General features: G+C 45.2%; 1 protein-coding gene across 1 annotated transcript in view; it reads right to left on the bottom strand.

Moving 5' to 3' along the window:
* The window catches only part of FBP1 (fructose-bisphosphatase 1), a 41,036-nt gene extending 31,550 nt beyond the window's left edge, over positions 1–9,486 (bottom strand). Inside the window, exon 1 of the mRNA XM_014585232.2 lies at positions 9,098–9,486. Within this exon, the coding sequence (XP_014440718.1) occupies positions 9,098–9,267 (170 nt within the window). The 5' untranslated portion in view covers positions 9,268–9,486. The remainder of the gene's footprint in view (positions 1–9,097) is intronic.
* Positions 9,487–15,403: the final 5,917 nt, after the last annotated feature.

Raw genomic sequence — 15,403 nt, 5'->3', positions numbered from 1 at the left:
ATCTCTCTGTCTCTCTGTCTTTCTGGCGAGCGCACGCACCCTATAGCAAAAAACTCTCAAAAAAACAAAAACAACAACAACAACAACAGCAACAACAAAACACTCATTCTGAGAAGGGTCCTGGCAAGAATATGATGCCAGGAGACCTGGGTTCAAATTCTGTCTTTCCCTCTCACTCACCTTTCTTACTCACAACCTCCATCATGTTGTCCAAATTCCCTCTTGATTCTTCTGGTCAAGTTTATAAGGATGAGGGACAGTGTGTGACATGTACCTGGTTTATGGCACCCCTCCCCCACGGCAGCTGTCAGTTCTCTTGATAGAGCCACATCCGCTTCCACAAAAGGGCTGCTTGAGAAGGGTGCGGAGGAGGAGGAGGTATTTCTAAACCAGTTTTGCAGACAACTCCTGGAAGACCGCCAATGCATACCTATGATCACACGTAACTCACAAAGCAAACAACACTTCAAGGTTTTTTTGATAAACGATCACTGGGGATATTATTTTATTTGAGATGCTTATGACATTTCACTTCAATTGGATTCAAATTTCTTGGCCCTGAAGCCCAAATAGTTCAAGTAGGGAAGAAAGCACTCTGTTGGAGTTTAAGCCCTTGTAGCCTTTTTTCTTTTAAAATTCCAGAGACCCAGAAAATCTCTTTCTGGACTTTAGGGAGAAAAACTTGGTTTGAAGAGCTGTCTACAATATCTCTTCCTTCACTTTTATTGTAAACATCATTCAAAATTCGAAAAAGCTGTGGGGCAGGAGAAGAGAAGAGTGTGGAGAAGGATAGCAAGAGAACAAATAGAGAGGCATGACATTAGTGGGACACAGACATGGTTTATTACCTGTTGATGACTTGTACAGTATTCTCAACTGGACTGGTCTGAGAAATATTTCATGTTGGGTAGTCTTTTTATAAGCAAAATGATACATAGTGATTGAATGTTTAAAAAATAATTGAAATAATAATAATAATCTGGAAAAAATAATGAAAAGCTATTGGATGATGATGATGGGGATTTTAATGTCTTTGTATTGACTGTTATGTATGGTATTCCTTCTGGAAAAAGAAATGTAATACACTGTAAAGTTATATGTAATTCAATATAATATAAACAAGATTATGATCATAATAAAAAAAATTTTAATTTTTTAAAAAAATTTGAAAAAGCTGTAAGTCATGTTAATTCATATGATAAGAAACTCATCAAAGTGTACAATAATTTGGTCAGTATTTTGAAATCCTTGGGAATCTGGATTAAATATTAGAACTGTTTTTTTAGTTTGCATGCAGTTTCCTAAATGGAATGAGCCATCTTGCAGTCATGTAGTTGGTGAGCCTTCATACGCGGATGTATGGTGATCGGCAAAGTTCCTTTCGCAGCGTTCGTGAACCACAGCACTAAGCATAGACCTGCAGCCTGAGCTGCACACTTCCAGATGAGTTCACAACGACTTCCTTGATCAACTCACGGACTTAGCTCGTTTCCTCCTAACACCAACACAAGAGTGCGTGAGCAGCAGCACTCGAGATGGCACACAGAACACCCAACCCAACCCAGAGGCTGATCCATTCATTTAATCCTATCACTAAAGTCAGAGATAACACTGACTTGTTACTGATTGATTCCATGGTCAATGACCAACCATTCGCCTCGCTGGGGACATTCGGGGTTAGCTCAGAAATACTTGGAAGAAGAGCCGCCAGCCAGCTTTCAAAGGTCACAAACTCCAACCTTCATTAGTGTCCACGTGGGCTGAAAATGGGCAAACAGGATGGTGTGTGGCTGGCTGTACTTCTTTTATGGAAGGGAAGTTACAATTCACTTTTTGTTCATATGGAGGAGATAATTCAACCCATAGACTAAATCTGATCAAGTTTCTGAAGTATATCATAAACTCTGCACATTTCAAAATAAGCTTAAACATGAATTAGCTGATCTGTAATTTCAAAATTAAAACTGAAGTCCTTGGGCCAGCAGATGGCCGTGGAGGTTAAGGTGGCTGGATCTCATGTGGCCAACCGTGCAGTTTGAGTCCAGGACCAGATGGCTTGAGAACCATGCCGGGCATGTGTGCATACATGCCCTGAGAGGAGAATGAAGGAGAAAGGATTGAGGCATGGTCATAACCCCCTCCGAGGGGGTTGATTTCTTTCTCTTTCTCTCTTTTTTCCTCATGAGCATACACATGCTTCAGAAAAAAAAAAAGAAAAGAAAAGCAAAAAAAAAAAAAAAAAAACTGAAGTTCTTTATTATTATTCTATCGAGCAATTGTCAGGACCCAACATATAGAAGCAATATTTCTAGGCACAGCATGAACATGATGGGAGGACATTTCCTGTGACCAATCTGACAGGGCAACTTTATTTTAGTAGGTAATAGTCTAGTCCGGGGTAGGGCCCTGCTGGCACACACACACATATATATATAAAACATATAATAGTATATATATTATATATAATATATAACATATATATATGTGTTATATGCTCTTCTGTAAAACAATGATGGCATCAGTACTCAATTAATGAGCTCAGTTCATCCTCACACAACTCTAAAGTTAAAAAATACACCTGTCCTCATCTTACAGGTAGGAAAACCAAGGTTCAAAGATGTTATGACAACTACTCAAATCCTCACAGAAATTACTGAGTTGTCAGAAAAGTCATGACAATTTTTTTTTTCATGAAAAAATGCATCACGGGGACCAGCAGATGGTGAAGTGGTTACGTCGCTGGACTCCCACGTGGTCGAGTGTGGTTCTGGTTTGAGTCTGGCCCGAGTAGCTTCAAAAACATGCTAGGCATATGTGTGTGTGTGCCTAAGACCCCAGGAGAAGAATGGAGGAGAAGGGATTGCACATGGCCATCCCCCCTGGGGGTGACTTCTCCTTTTCTGTCTTTCTGTCTCCAACTATCCAGTGAGTGCATGTGCCCAAAAATCTCTAAGAAAAAAACGCAGAGTGACTTTTCTAACAACCCAGTAAATAGCAGAGCCAGAGAATTTGAGAAAGTCCTATCTCTCTTCAAAATGTGATCTTAAGCCCTGCAAGTACCTGTTCTGCTAAATCCAGTTCTGAGTTTCTTCTCTGCCTTAGGGTGAATGTGCCAAAATCCATGGCTAAATGGATCAGTGGTCAGTGTTTCAAGTCCAAATGCCAGGCTGGAACATCTAACTGCAGGCTGGACAACACCTCCTGTGCCTCAAGTTCAATGTCTCCAAAATGTTGGAATCCTCTTCTCACCCCTCCCCAGCCTCTAAAACCAGCTCCTCCTTTGGAATTCCGTTTTGTGTTGTATGTTATTTTCTGATGACGCATTAATTCTCTCAATTGCTAGGACTAGCTCTTCAAGAGAGCCACCTTTACCTAGTCCATGCTCAGACTTCCCCCAGTCCTTTCAGCCCTCTCTGTAGCTCCGTCAGCTCCTTGCCTCACCTCTCCCCTTCTCCACTCGTTCTCCCCAAGCCCTCACTTTCTCCCTTCCTACTCTGTACTTCTGACCACAGCTTCCCTAGAATTATGTCTCATCATGCCACTGTGCTACTCAACAAACTCAAAAACCTGTGCTCTCCCCTTCGCATAACCCCCAAAGTATGAAGGGTTCACCCTGCCATTGGATGCACCCCCAGTGGGTGCATCCCACAATTTCACATCCACAAACGCCCTGCCTGTGTGCTCCATGCTTTCATCAAAGCAAGTGAGAAACTTTCCAGAAACACTTTACCACCTCTTGGCCTTTCTTCCTGACCTTCTAACCTGAACTGTTTTCTAGCCATTAGGTCCTATGGCTGTCTTTTACTGCCTATCACAGAGGCCTGTCTTTTTTTGTTTTTAAATTTATTTCATCTGTAAGAGAGAGAGAGAGAGAGACCAACAGAGTCTTCATGCAGCAGTCCACCCAGTCTCAGCCAACCTGGATCACAGGCAGCCATGTGCAGGCTCCCAGCACCCTCCCTGTATGCTCAGGGCAGTCCTGGGATGTGAACCCAGGACCTTCCCTATGTGGATCCAGTTGCATGACCACCGTCCCCCTGCTTAGTCTCACAAATGCCCGCCGTTTCGATTCTCCATGATCCTTTATACTTGAATTGTGTTTTGGGCACTTCTATGAAAGCAACTTTCAGAACCTCTATTGTGTTTTATAACTAGTTCTACACTTGTCTTATTGTTCCCTATGGAGTCAGCTCTGTGTCATGTTCACCTCTCTATCTCTTCTAGAACTTCGTTCATTATGGGTGTTCAGTAACATTTTGTGACATTGAATGGAATCAGACAATTCTTCAGCCAGCAATTTGGAAATGTATGCAAAAGAGAATTCAGCTCTACAACACACATACGAACACACACACACACACACACAAACATGCATGCACACACACACATACGCACACAAACCGTAAGCCATTAGATGAGCGTTTTTCCTCAAAGGAATGAAAACAAAGAAGTGGGAGGACACTTGAGTTTGACATTTGAACCATGAATTCATCAGCTCACCTTATAGGTTGCTGGCTGTTTTCAGAACAGAAGCCTGGCTACTCCTGGCTAGATCTGTATACTTCTTCCCTGGGAGGGATGGAGAGGAGCCCAGAGAACACAGATAGGAATTCAGGACATACTTGCCAAAAGTCAATGGCTCCTTGCTACATTCTTAAATCACATCAAAATGTAACTAAGTGGGCCAGCAGGTGGTTGGGGCACTGGACTCCACATGGCTGACCAGGTTCAAGACCAGGACCTGACGAGTTGCTTTCTCACTTTCCCTCTCTCTGTCTCTCTCTCTCTTTGTCTCTCTCTGGTAAGCATGCATGCCCTGTAGCAAATTAAAATAATAATAATAATAATAAATACAATTAAATAAATTTTTTAAATGTAACTAGTGGATGAGATTTCAAGCAGGTTGAACTGTAACAAACAGTTACAGTTCCTAAAAAATAAAGGAAGAGATGCATGTCATGGCAGAAAGAGCCCCAAGCTGGGATTTCAGAGACCTGGGTCACAGGCTGAGTCATCTCATCTTCCCTGGCCTCCACATCCTTTACAAGGAGGGGGACTGGAATATGTGATGTGTAAGTCTCCTTCTGTGATTCTATGAACCTCTTTTTAGGAGCAATATCAGTGACTGCAACAGCAACTTAATTTGGACAGAAAGAGAGAAACAATGACACCAGGCTCCATGCTTAAACTCCTGACATTCCACTGATGAGACAACACGGGTGAGCTCGATAAACTGGTCCTGGTTAATCTGTAATCATCCCATGCCTCTGGTCATGCCCTATTAGAGCAAACTTCAGCTCTAATAGGCTCTTGGCAGGCACACCAGCTTCTCATTCGTGACATCAAAGCCTGTACTGAATATAATTTGGGAGCTGGGCTTGAGATCTTGTCTGTGCCGCCTGCCTGACCACAAGTCATACTGAAATCAGCCAACATCTTATTTTCCTATACGATTACTTACATGTCTGGTTTCTGGTCCTCCCTATCAGCTACCCATACAAGCAGGCTTTAACGCCTATTCCAAAGGTACAAAACTGAAAAGAAATGTGAAAACATAAATGTCCCCAAATAGGGGAGGAGTCTAATAACTCATAATGCATCTGTTCAGTGGAGCACTATGTAATAGCTAAAAAGGAGGAGGCGGGTTTATCGTTGTTGTTTGTTTTAGTTTTAGTTTTAGTTTTAGTTGTAGGCTTGTGTGCTCGCCCAAGAGAGACAGAGAAAGAGAGGGAAAGGGAGAAATAACCCCCTTAGGGGGATGGCCATGCCATAATCCCTTTTCATCCACTCTTGAGATTTCGGGCATGCATGCATACATGCCCGACATGATTCTCAAGTCCCCAGGTCTGGGACTCATACCACGCAGCTAGCCACGTGGGATCCATCACGTCACCTGCTGTCCCTGAAGGTGGGATTTTTTTATTTCCTGGCTTTAATGAAAAGATACTCATTGCATAGTATTGAATGATAAAACAAGCTGTAGAAAAGGATGTTAATGTGTTCCATTCTGGTTGTTATTAATTAATATTTATAGGCCTATATTAATATATGTTCATGTATGAATTTGTATGAGTATAAAGGACTATGTAGAAAAATAATCAGTAAACCGTTAGCTGTGGATGTTCTGGGGACTGTTCTGGGGGGGGAGGTTCATTTTTTCATTCATGCTCTTTTGAATGGTCAAAATTTTTGTCTGTGAGTAAAACTGACTAAGTAGGTTATAACAACAACAATTTTAAAAAAAAGAAACCTAGTGATTACAACTATGTAGTCTAAAAATACACAAATCTTATGTAGACAAATTTATCAGATTTTACCAGACCCCACAACCAAAATCCCACAGTAGAAAGGTTAGTTTCCACAACTGAAGTTACTTAAGAGATGGAACACCTCAAAACAGAGCTCACATTTCTGAGTCTCTCTGGAATTGTGCAAGATGCTGACTTTTTTTAAAATAGTGGCAGAAATGACAAGTATTCATTTTGAAAGTTCTTGGTCTTCAAAGGCAACACCTGTAAGTCTACATACTCATAAACTAACTGTGAACTAAAGCAGAGAATCCACAGAAATGTACTATGAAGAGGATCGAAGCTCTTTCAATGTCCGCTATAGAGTGCAGACCTTCGGTACATAGTGAGTGGGGACCTACAGTGGGGATCTTTCAAAGTCTGGCTCACGTCACATAACAGTAAGTCCTCTTTATTCGTCTGCTTTGAATCAAATGATAGGGTCTTATTGTCTCCTATGGCGTAGAGAGTAAACGGTGAGGCTGGGCAAGAGGGGCAAAGAGAAGAAACATTTAACAAACAGAAGAATGTCAAGTTCCCTGTTGTAAAAAAGAAACAAATCTATCATTTTTGCTGTGTAAAAGTAAAAAAAAAAAAAAAAAATTCAATGTTTTCACTGCAAAAAGGTGGGGACAGAAGTTCAACAGTGAAATACTGATAGGATTATCACACCTGTCCCTATCTCTCTCCCAGCAGGGTCCATCCCTGCCTGATACCTGAAAATAAATGTGATCATATTCCCTTTTCTTAGGAATTAGCTCCACTGACTTACACTGTGGGACCGGAGACAACAGCTCACCAGAGAAGAAATCCAGGTTGCAGGAAGAGGGGAGGGAGGCAAAAAATGCAGAAAAGTATTTCAAAATGGCAGGATTATACTTTTTCAGATCAACTATCAGCATGATGTGTCATTTTTTTAAGAATAATTTCATTTTATTTCTTCTTATTATTAAGTTGCTACAGGGCACATACATTCACCAGAGAGAGAGAGAAAAAGAGAGGGAAAGTGAGAAAGGAAGCAGACAGGTCTGGGACTGCAAACATGGTCTTGTAGAAGTCCAGCGCCTTAACCACCTATTGGCCCATGTTTTTATTTTCCAGTTGGCCAGAGGCTGCATGCACTCACCAGAGAGAAAGAGAAAGCACTCCCAGAAGAGTGGTCACAACACAGTCCCCTCTCCTCCCCGTCTCCTCCTTTCAGGATTTTGGGCACTCACGTGCATGCGCCTGGCATGTCTTTCAGACTACTAACTTCAGAACTCAAATTGCTCAGTCGGCCTGTGAGATCCAGCTACTATAACCACTGGGCCACAGGTAGGCCTGCATCATCTTTATGGTGTTAGTAAGTGCAGGAAATCTTCGAAAAAGTAAGAACAACCAGAATACCCAGCTATCCTTCAGGTAAAGTGAGAACTATGAGACGCTTGTGTGCACACCAGACCAAACCAAAGAGGGCCATATGACTCACAAAAAGCCTCCCAGAAAGTGTCCTTCGAGTCCCCAGACTCCATGCTACTCATAGACCCGCAGACCAGCATCAGGGACACCACCTACCATAGGAGACCTCCTTAGGAAGACAGAATTTCTTCTGAGCTCGTCCAGCCCTCCGCAGGAGGCCCCACCCAGACCTCAGGAGAGTCCACATTTTAACCACATCCTCAGACAGCTCCTGTGTACACTAAAGCCTGAGAGGCACTCATTCAAAAACCATTCTGTGGTGTTGGAAAAGTCATGGCATATTTTTTTTTCTGTTTTTCTATTTAAACATGCGTTATGACTTTACCAACAACCCAATACTTACACGGAGCCTTGGGGCTATTAACAAACTGGGCAAGGGCTGCACGCACCATCACTGCAAATGGTAGGGGGGTTTTTTGTTGTTTTTTTGATTTTTGAGAGGTTTTTGCTATAGGGCACGTGGGCTCGCCAGACAGAGAGAAACAGAGAGACAGAAAGCGAGAAATCACCCCCCAGGGGGGGATGGCCGCGCCGCAATCCCTTCTCCTCCATACTCCTCTCAAGGGATCTTGGGCACACCCGCACATGTGCCCGGCGTGAGTCTTAAGCCACCGGGTCCGGGGCACGAACCGCGGTTGACTACGTGGGAGTCCAGCAACATAGCCATTATGCTAACTGCTGGTCCCCAAACGGGTAGAGTTTTGATGCACTTGGGGTGAGTGTGATTATGGGACAGCACAGTAAGGCCCCTACCCTCCCCACCCCGAGGGAAAGCAGCAGTCCTCTGGAGCACTTTGCACACAGCATTGCCAGTCCTAAAAGTGTGAGCATGTGGGCTTCCTCAGTCCTGCCTGGGAGGCCCCATTTGATTCTAATAGGATTTGCTTAGGGTCTGGAAGATAACAGTATTAGAAAGCCGACTTGGGACACCAGTTCCGAAAAGAGTAGAGGAAAGGAAGAAGAGAAATGCCAGTACCTGGGCCAGCACGTCCCCGTCTAGGAGGCCAGGATGGACATGGACGGCCCTTGGCCAGCCACTTTTACCAGGAGGAGGCTAAGAGAGGCTCAGGACAGGCTGCTAAGTGAGGGGAGAAAGATGCAGGTGTGCAGGGGGACACAGGTGTGCACAGGGACACAGGGCCCAGGTGGGCACTCTTAGGTCAAGGAAGCAGGGCATGAGGGTTTGAGTGTAGGTGGGCAAGCTTCTGGAGAGATTGGCTGCCAGATAATACAGAGAGAGGCTCAAATATCTGAGGGACAGAGGCCGCAGCAGGAGGACCAGAAAGCCAAACGTCGGAGCGCCGGGTGGATAGACAGACAGGACGCAGCCCACCGCCCCAGGCCAGACTCACAGGTGCGCGATGCCAGCCTTGCGCACCGCGGTAGAGATGGCCTTGACGGCAGTGCAGAGCGAGTTGAGCAGCTGGGTCATCTCGCCGGTGCCGCGCGCCTTCCTGCCCTCCTCCATGACGAAGCGGGTCAAGGTGCTGATATTGGTGTCGAAGGCCGCCTGGTCCGCCATGCTGGGGCCGGGCTGCTGCGCGCTGGGCGGCAGGTGCAGGAGGCAGGTACGCGCTGCAGGTGCGAGCGGCGGGACGCGGCACGGTGACAGCGGCCGATCTAGTGGCCACAGCGCTCTGCAAGTAATCGGTTCGGGCTAGTTCCCCAGGGCGAGTCCAGGGGGAGCCTATGGGCGCCCGGTCCCCGCCCTCCGCCCGCGGGAACACCTCCGCGCTCCGCCTCCTCTTTCCCCAACTGCGGTTTCGCGGGCTCGGGATCTCCCTATTGTGTCCGGGATCCCCCAGCGCCTCCCTTCCTCCATTCCGCCCTCTGCCCCGCCGCCGCCCAGACTTCCTCCGAAATTGCCCCACCATACCTCCCGGGACGGCGACCCTGCCAAGGGGAAGTCAAGATATTTTCCCCGAAAATGTAAAACGGAAGGTCAGCAAGGTTAGGTAACTTGCTCAACGCCACACAGCGCAGCCCTCGCTGTACCCCGCTCGTGCCTGGTTTTAGCGCTGCGGTTCTCCACCTCCATCGTCTGCTCCTGGCAGCCCTTTGTCCACCCTGCTTGGCCTGTCACCTGGCTCTTCTGACCCCCCTCGGAAGAAGTGGATTCCCTTGTCTCGTCCAGATGGCCGTGTCTGGATATTCTTCTCAAGATCGCTAGAATTCGAGAGCTAAGGGGAATCTTAGTTCCCACAGACGCAGAAGTCTCCTGGCTACCCCCACGGAGGCTGCAGCTCTACCTCCCAAATCCGGACCCATTTTTAGCCACGATGCTGTGATAATAGGCTCATTCCTGGAACCTGTACTGAGCACCTACTGTGTGCCAGTCCTCCAACTCTGGGAATACAGCCTGAAAGAAAGAGATAGAACTCCTCTTGCCCTTGAGAGCAGCAGGTGGCCTGGTGGTTAAGGTGCTGGACTCCCACGTGGCCAACCACAGTTGGAGTCCCAGACCTGGTGACTTGCTTTCTCACGTCCCACCCTCCTCTCTGTCTCTGTCTCTCTGGTGAGTCCACATGCCCTATAAAAAATTAAGTAATAATAATAGTTAATAAAATAATTCTTAAAAAAAAAACTCTTGCCATATTTGAGCTTGCCTTTTAACAGAGACAATTTTTAAAAACAATAGATTAATTTGGTACATAAGTCATTTGTCCTATGAAGAAAACAGGAAAGACAATTAGGGAATGTAGCAGGGGAGGAGAGCATAAACAGGAATCAGAAAAAAAAAAAAAAAAACTCACCAAGAAAGCGATGTTTGAGCAAAGAGTTGAAGGGTGTAAGGGAGAAGCCTGCAGAAATAAGGAGAAGAGCATTCCCACAGTGAGAAGAGTGAGTGTAGAGGCCCTGAAGTAGAAGAGTGTGTGTCATGTTTAGGAACGGTAGGGAGACCAGTGGACTGAACTAGCGCCATCAACAGGGTGAGGTAGAGGAGATAAAGTTTGGGAAGGGAGGGAAAGATGTAGGTGTGAAGTCTAGAAGTCCAAGGAAGGTTTGAGGCAGGTTCAGAGTAACCTGGAGAGTTTCCAGGAGAAGAGAGATATAATCTGCCCTGTGCTTTCATAATCTGCCAACTGCATTAAGACTCAACTGAAGAAAGGGGACAGATGCTCTTTAGGTTACTGCGGGATCATGATGAGCCAGAGGGTAGTGGTGGAGGTGGTGAGAAGTCGTGGGATTCTGTATATATCTATATTATGTTGTTAGAAAAGTCCTGACATATTTTTATATGCAAAAATGCCTCATAACTTTTCCAACAACCCATTTTAATTGCCTAAGGGAACATGCAGTTGCCAAAAAGAGAGAGAGAAAGCAACCCCCAATAGGGGTCATACCTCAAAACCCTTTCCTCCATTTCTCCATCCCGTCAGGATTTGGCACATGCACATGCACCTAGCATGATTTTTTAAGCCCCTAGAGCTAGGATTCAAACCACAGTTGGCCATGGGGGACTGGCTCCCTACAAAGAGACTTTAACCACTGTACTATGGGGCTGGCCCTCTTGATATATTCTGAAAATAGAGCTGATGGGATTTGTTGACAGATGAGATGTTAGAGAGAGTTCAGGATAATTCTAAGATTTGAGACCAGAGAAACTGGAAGAATGGAGTTGCCCTCAATTATGTTGGGAAGGACCATGCTGGGAGTACATTAGGGGCAGGACTAATCGTTAGGAGCTAATTATGGGACACACCATGTTCGAGATGCACACAAAGCATCCTGGGGATTAAATACAGTCGGATTTACACATATGGAGCTCAGAGGAGGATCCATGCTGGAGATAGAAACTGGAAACCTCATGATAAATGGTGTTTCTAGCCCTGAGATTGGAGGAAATCCCAAGAAAGATGTCATCTGAAAGCCAAGAGATGCCACATCCTAGAAACCAAGTGAAGAACACGCATCGAGTGGGCTGACCCACATGCCAGCTGCTGTGAACGAGGCAGGCAAGAGGAGATCAGATAACTGATGGTCGGGTTTAATAGTGGGGACCTGGGGTTTTGCTCTTGGACCAGGGCTGTCAGATGGGGCAGTACTGGTTGAGTGAAGGTACTAATACCACCAGGGAAAATGGTTACTGTCTCCTCAGAGCCCAAGAGGGGGTGTCTATTAATACTACAGCAAACCCTCTAAGGGTCCACCTAACTTTGAACCTGCAAGAGTGAAGAACCAACTGTATATGTTCAATGCACAGCTGCTGCTGCTGCTGCTGCTAAGATTTATAGATACTGAGGGTTTCCAGTGAAGAGTTTCCAGTAGAGGAGAGGTATGATCTGCCCTGTGTAGCCAAGGTGGAGCAGTCTAGAGACACAGAGAATCTAAAATAGATGTGCAAGCTGAAGTGAGATTTAAGGACAGTGAGTAAACCAAGTTGACAAAGTGGAGTTTCTGTGAGAGAACAGTCAGCAAGGTGGAGAGAAGACTGGCTCAGACCGTGGAGGGTTGGAAGGTGATAGCGAGGGGTGAGAATGTTGTCTTCTAGGCCATTGCTACTCCAGGGGATCTGGTCTACAAACTGTTTATTCCTGTCCCTGATAAATATGGAAATTGAGAATAGCTGTAGTCATTTGACGCAATAAACGCATGTCTATTAAATCTAATAATAAGGATTAGGACCTGTACTCTAGATGTCTGTTTCATTTTATTTTTCTAGAAAGTTATTTTTATTGCCTTTTCCAAAAGCAGTGACCTGTGATGAGCCCCAATGCCATGACCCACCCCCAGTCTCAGCCAGCCCAGATCACAGGTTCATGCATCCAGCATTGTCAGGGAGGTCTCTGGACATGAACTGGCCATCTCCCCATGAGGGTCTGCCTTGCAGAGCATTGCATAAACTATTACTGGATTGAAATGTTTTTACAAACTGGTCCTTCACCACAGATCATTTGAAAAGCATGACTGAGACAGCAGAGGGCCATCAAAATTTTATGACAAGTGACGTGACATAGGAGTCTGCTCTTTCTAGAAAGAACACATAGGATAGATAGTAGTGGGAGAATAGAGGAAGACCATCCTGGTGGGAGTTGTTAGAGACCTGCATTGGGATTGCAGAGAGCAGAAACTTTGGGAAGAAAGGAAACAGGGCCAGGACTCCTTTATCTACCAGGGTCTTGACCGCAAGAGGGCTTCCATGTGTGAGGGGAGTTAGAATGAATTACGTATGTCAAAAATGATCTATTCAGAGCCACCTCCCCCTACATACACTTCAGACATGCAAATGGAATCAATCTTGTATTTGGGCAGAATGACATTGCCACCCATCTAATCCTACAGACCCATCATCACTGCATAATCTTCACCCTGCTTTCCTCTGGGCCCCCACATCTAATCAAGCCACTTTGATTCTGCTTCTGAGACAGTTCTTCCATTCTCAGCTCCTAAACAGTCTTCTCCTAGACTGCCATCTCTGCCCTTAGTGCTCTGTCTCTCCTGAAGGCCAGAGGCATAACTCAGATCGTATCATTCTTTACTCCATAACCTCTCAAGGCTCCCTACTGTCTGGGGGAAAATAACAACTCTTGAGCAGGGCATTTAAGAACACCAGTGTGTGTCACTCAACCCCACATTTCACTTGAATTTCCACTGAATTTCCACTGAATTTTCACTTTCCGACCTCTCCCATGCACCAGTTACCCTGCTTGATGTCCCAAAATCACCCCTGTAATGAATTTATATCCATTTAGTGGGCAAATTCTCCAAGACCCCTGGCCTGAACTGAAGGCCACAGTAGCAAAATCTACGCCATTCAGTATGGAGTGGATGTTCGCTTGTGGCAGAGCTTCCACGTGAGGCTTCATTCTGAGATTCAGTCTTAGCAAATGAGAGGCACGTTCAGATAATGGACCGAATGAGGGTTCCAGGAGCTGGATTTCTTGCTTATGTCTTTCCTGTCTTTCACCTCATTTAATCCCTCTGACAGCCTATGGAGGAGGCCCCTGTCTTTCATCTAATGTAATCTCACTGACAACCTGCTGAGGAAGCCTTTAGTTCCATTCACAGTTTGGAGGAAACAAAAATGTGCCTAATGTTTTACAACCCTAAGTGGCAAGTCAGCATTTGAACCCAGACCCTGACTCCAAAACACATTAAATACATTGGTTTTGTTTTGTTTTGTTTTGTTTTTGTTTTTGTTTTTATCATCAGATGAAACTGAGAAACAGAGCACCAGATTCCAGGACCAGCCCTGCTAGAAACCAGCTTACTTTATGAATGTCACTTAATCTCTTTGGGTGCAGCTTCCTCATTTATAAAATAAGCAAGAGATAGAAGGAAACGTTCTTGCAAAAGGCCTCCTTCTCTTACATTGACTCTGAACAAAAATAATAGCTCGTAGTTGGTAAGTGCTTATTACATGTCTAACATTGTGCTGAGTGAGCTTTTAAAAGAGTTATCTCATTTGGTCTCACCACGCACTTATGATTAAGTGAAGTTAAGATTTCCCTTTAGTAAATAAAGAGTGTGTGGTTTAGAGAAATTCGGTACTTTCCCCAAGGTTACTCAGCTAAAAAGGGGACATGCTAACTTAGCCAAGCCTTCTCTGGAGTCCACATCCCTACTCTGTTTGGTTTCCAGGCTCTCAGACTCCAGGACACGCTGTTTCTTCCACCTGAAACAGTCCACCGTCTCCCCAGGCTCAGTTGTTCAGGGTAATTCCTGGCCACCAGACAGGTCTCAGAGGCCCAGCTCCCGTGCACAGTCAGCTGTCCCTGTGTGCTCTCACAGACTCTGCACCTTCTCACCACCTTTTTTGTCCTCCTGCTGGGTTGTAAACTCCAAGGAGGGCAGAGGTTGCCCTGTGTCCCCTGAACACAAAGCAACATGTTGCTTTGTGAAGGAAAGTTTTCATCTAGACCAGCACTTGCTGAGCAAATATCAGAACTGAATGCTGCATTTCACATCCTCTGGTTCTAACCAACTGAAGTGATCCAGGATGCAAGACCCACACTAGATCTCACTAAAGACTTTTGCAATCAATGAACAATGAACTTCTTTTACCCAGCCTTATAAGGCTCATTTGTCCTATATAGGTTGCATGTTGTCAATCCTTGATTAGCATAATCACCATGAAACCACTTGTCATAATCCGTTTAAAAGAAAAAACAGGGCTCCACCACAGTGGTATATGTTAAGAAAGACTGTCATTCAAAGGCTGAGGCCACACGAAAGGCCCAGGTTCAATACCCAGCCCAACTTAAATGAGCTGCAAATGGTGGTGTACACTTGTAGTCCCAGCTAACTAGGAGGCTGGGGTAGGAGGATCACAATATGGTGAGACCCTGTTTAAGAAAAGAAAAGAAGTTGAGGACTGGCAGGTGGTGTGGTGGTTAAGGCACTGGACTCCCACAAGGGCAACTGCAGTTCGAATCTTGGCTCTGGCAGCTTGCTTTCCCACTTTCTCTTTCTCTCTGTCTCTGGTCAAATTAAATAATAATAACATAAAAAAATAAATAATTGTTTTTTTTTTAAAAAAAGGAAGTTGGACATGGATAGTGGTGCAGTGGTAAATCACAGTGCTAGTCCAGGCTGAACCACTAGAGAAGGTTCTGGGTGTATGCCTGGAAACTGCCTCACTAACTCCACCCATAGGCGTGCCCATAATCTGGGGCTGCTGAAGCTGGGGTGGATCGTGGCGTCAGGATCCTGTCAGA

The sequence above is a fragment of the Tupaia chinensis genome, unplaced genomic scaffold (assembly GCF_000334495.1).
Source record: "Tupaia chinensis unplaced genomic scaffold, TupChi_1.0 Scaffold149309_1, whole genome shotgun sequence".
In the NCBI taxonomy this organism is placed as follows: Eukaryota; Metazoa; Chordata; class Mammalia; order Scandentia; family Tupaiidae; genus Tupaia; species Tupaia belangeri.
The sequence above is the reverse complement of the archived record's forward strand: the minus strand, read 5'-3'. Positions and strand labels throughout refer to the sequence as shown.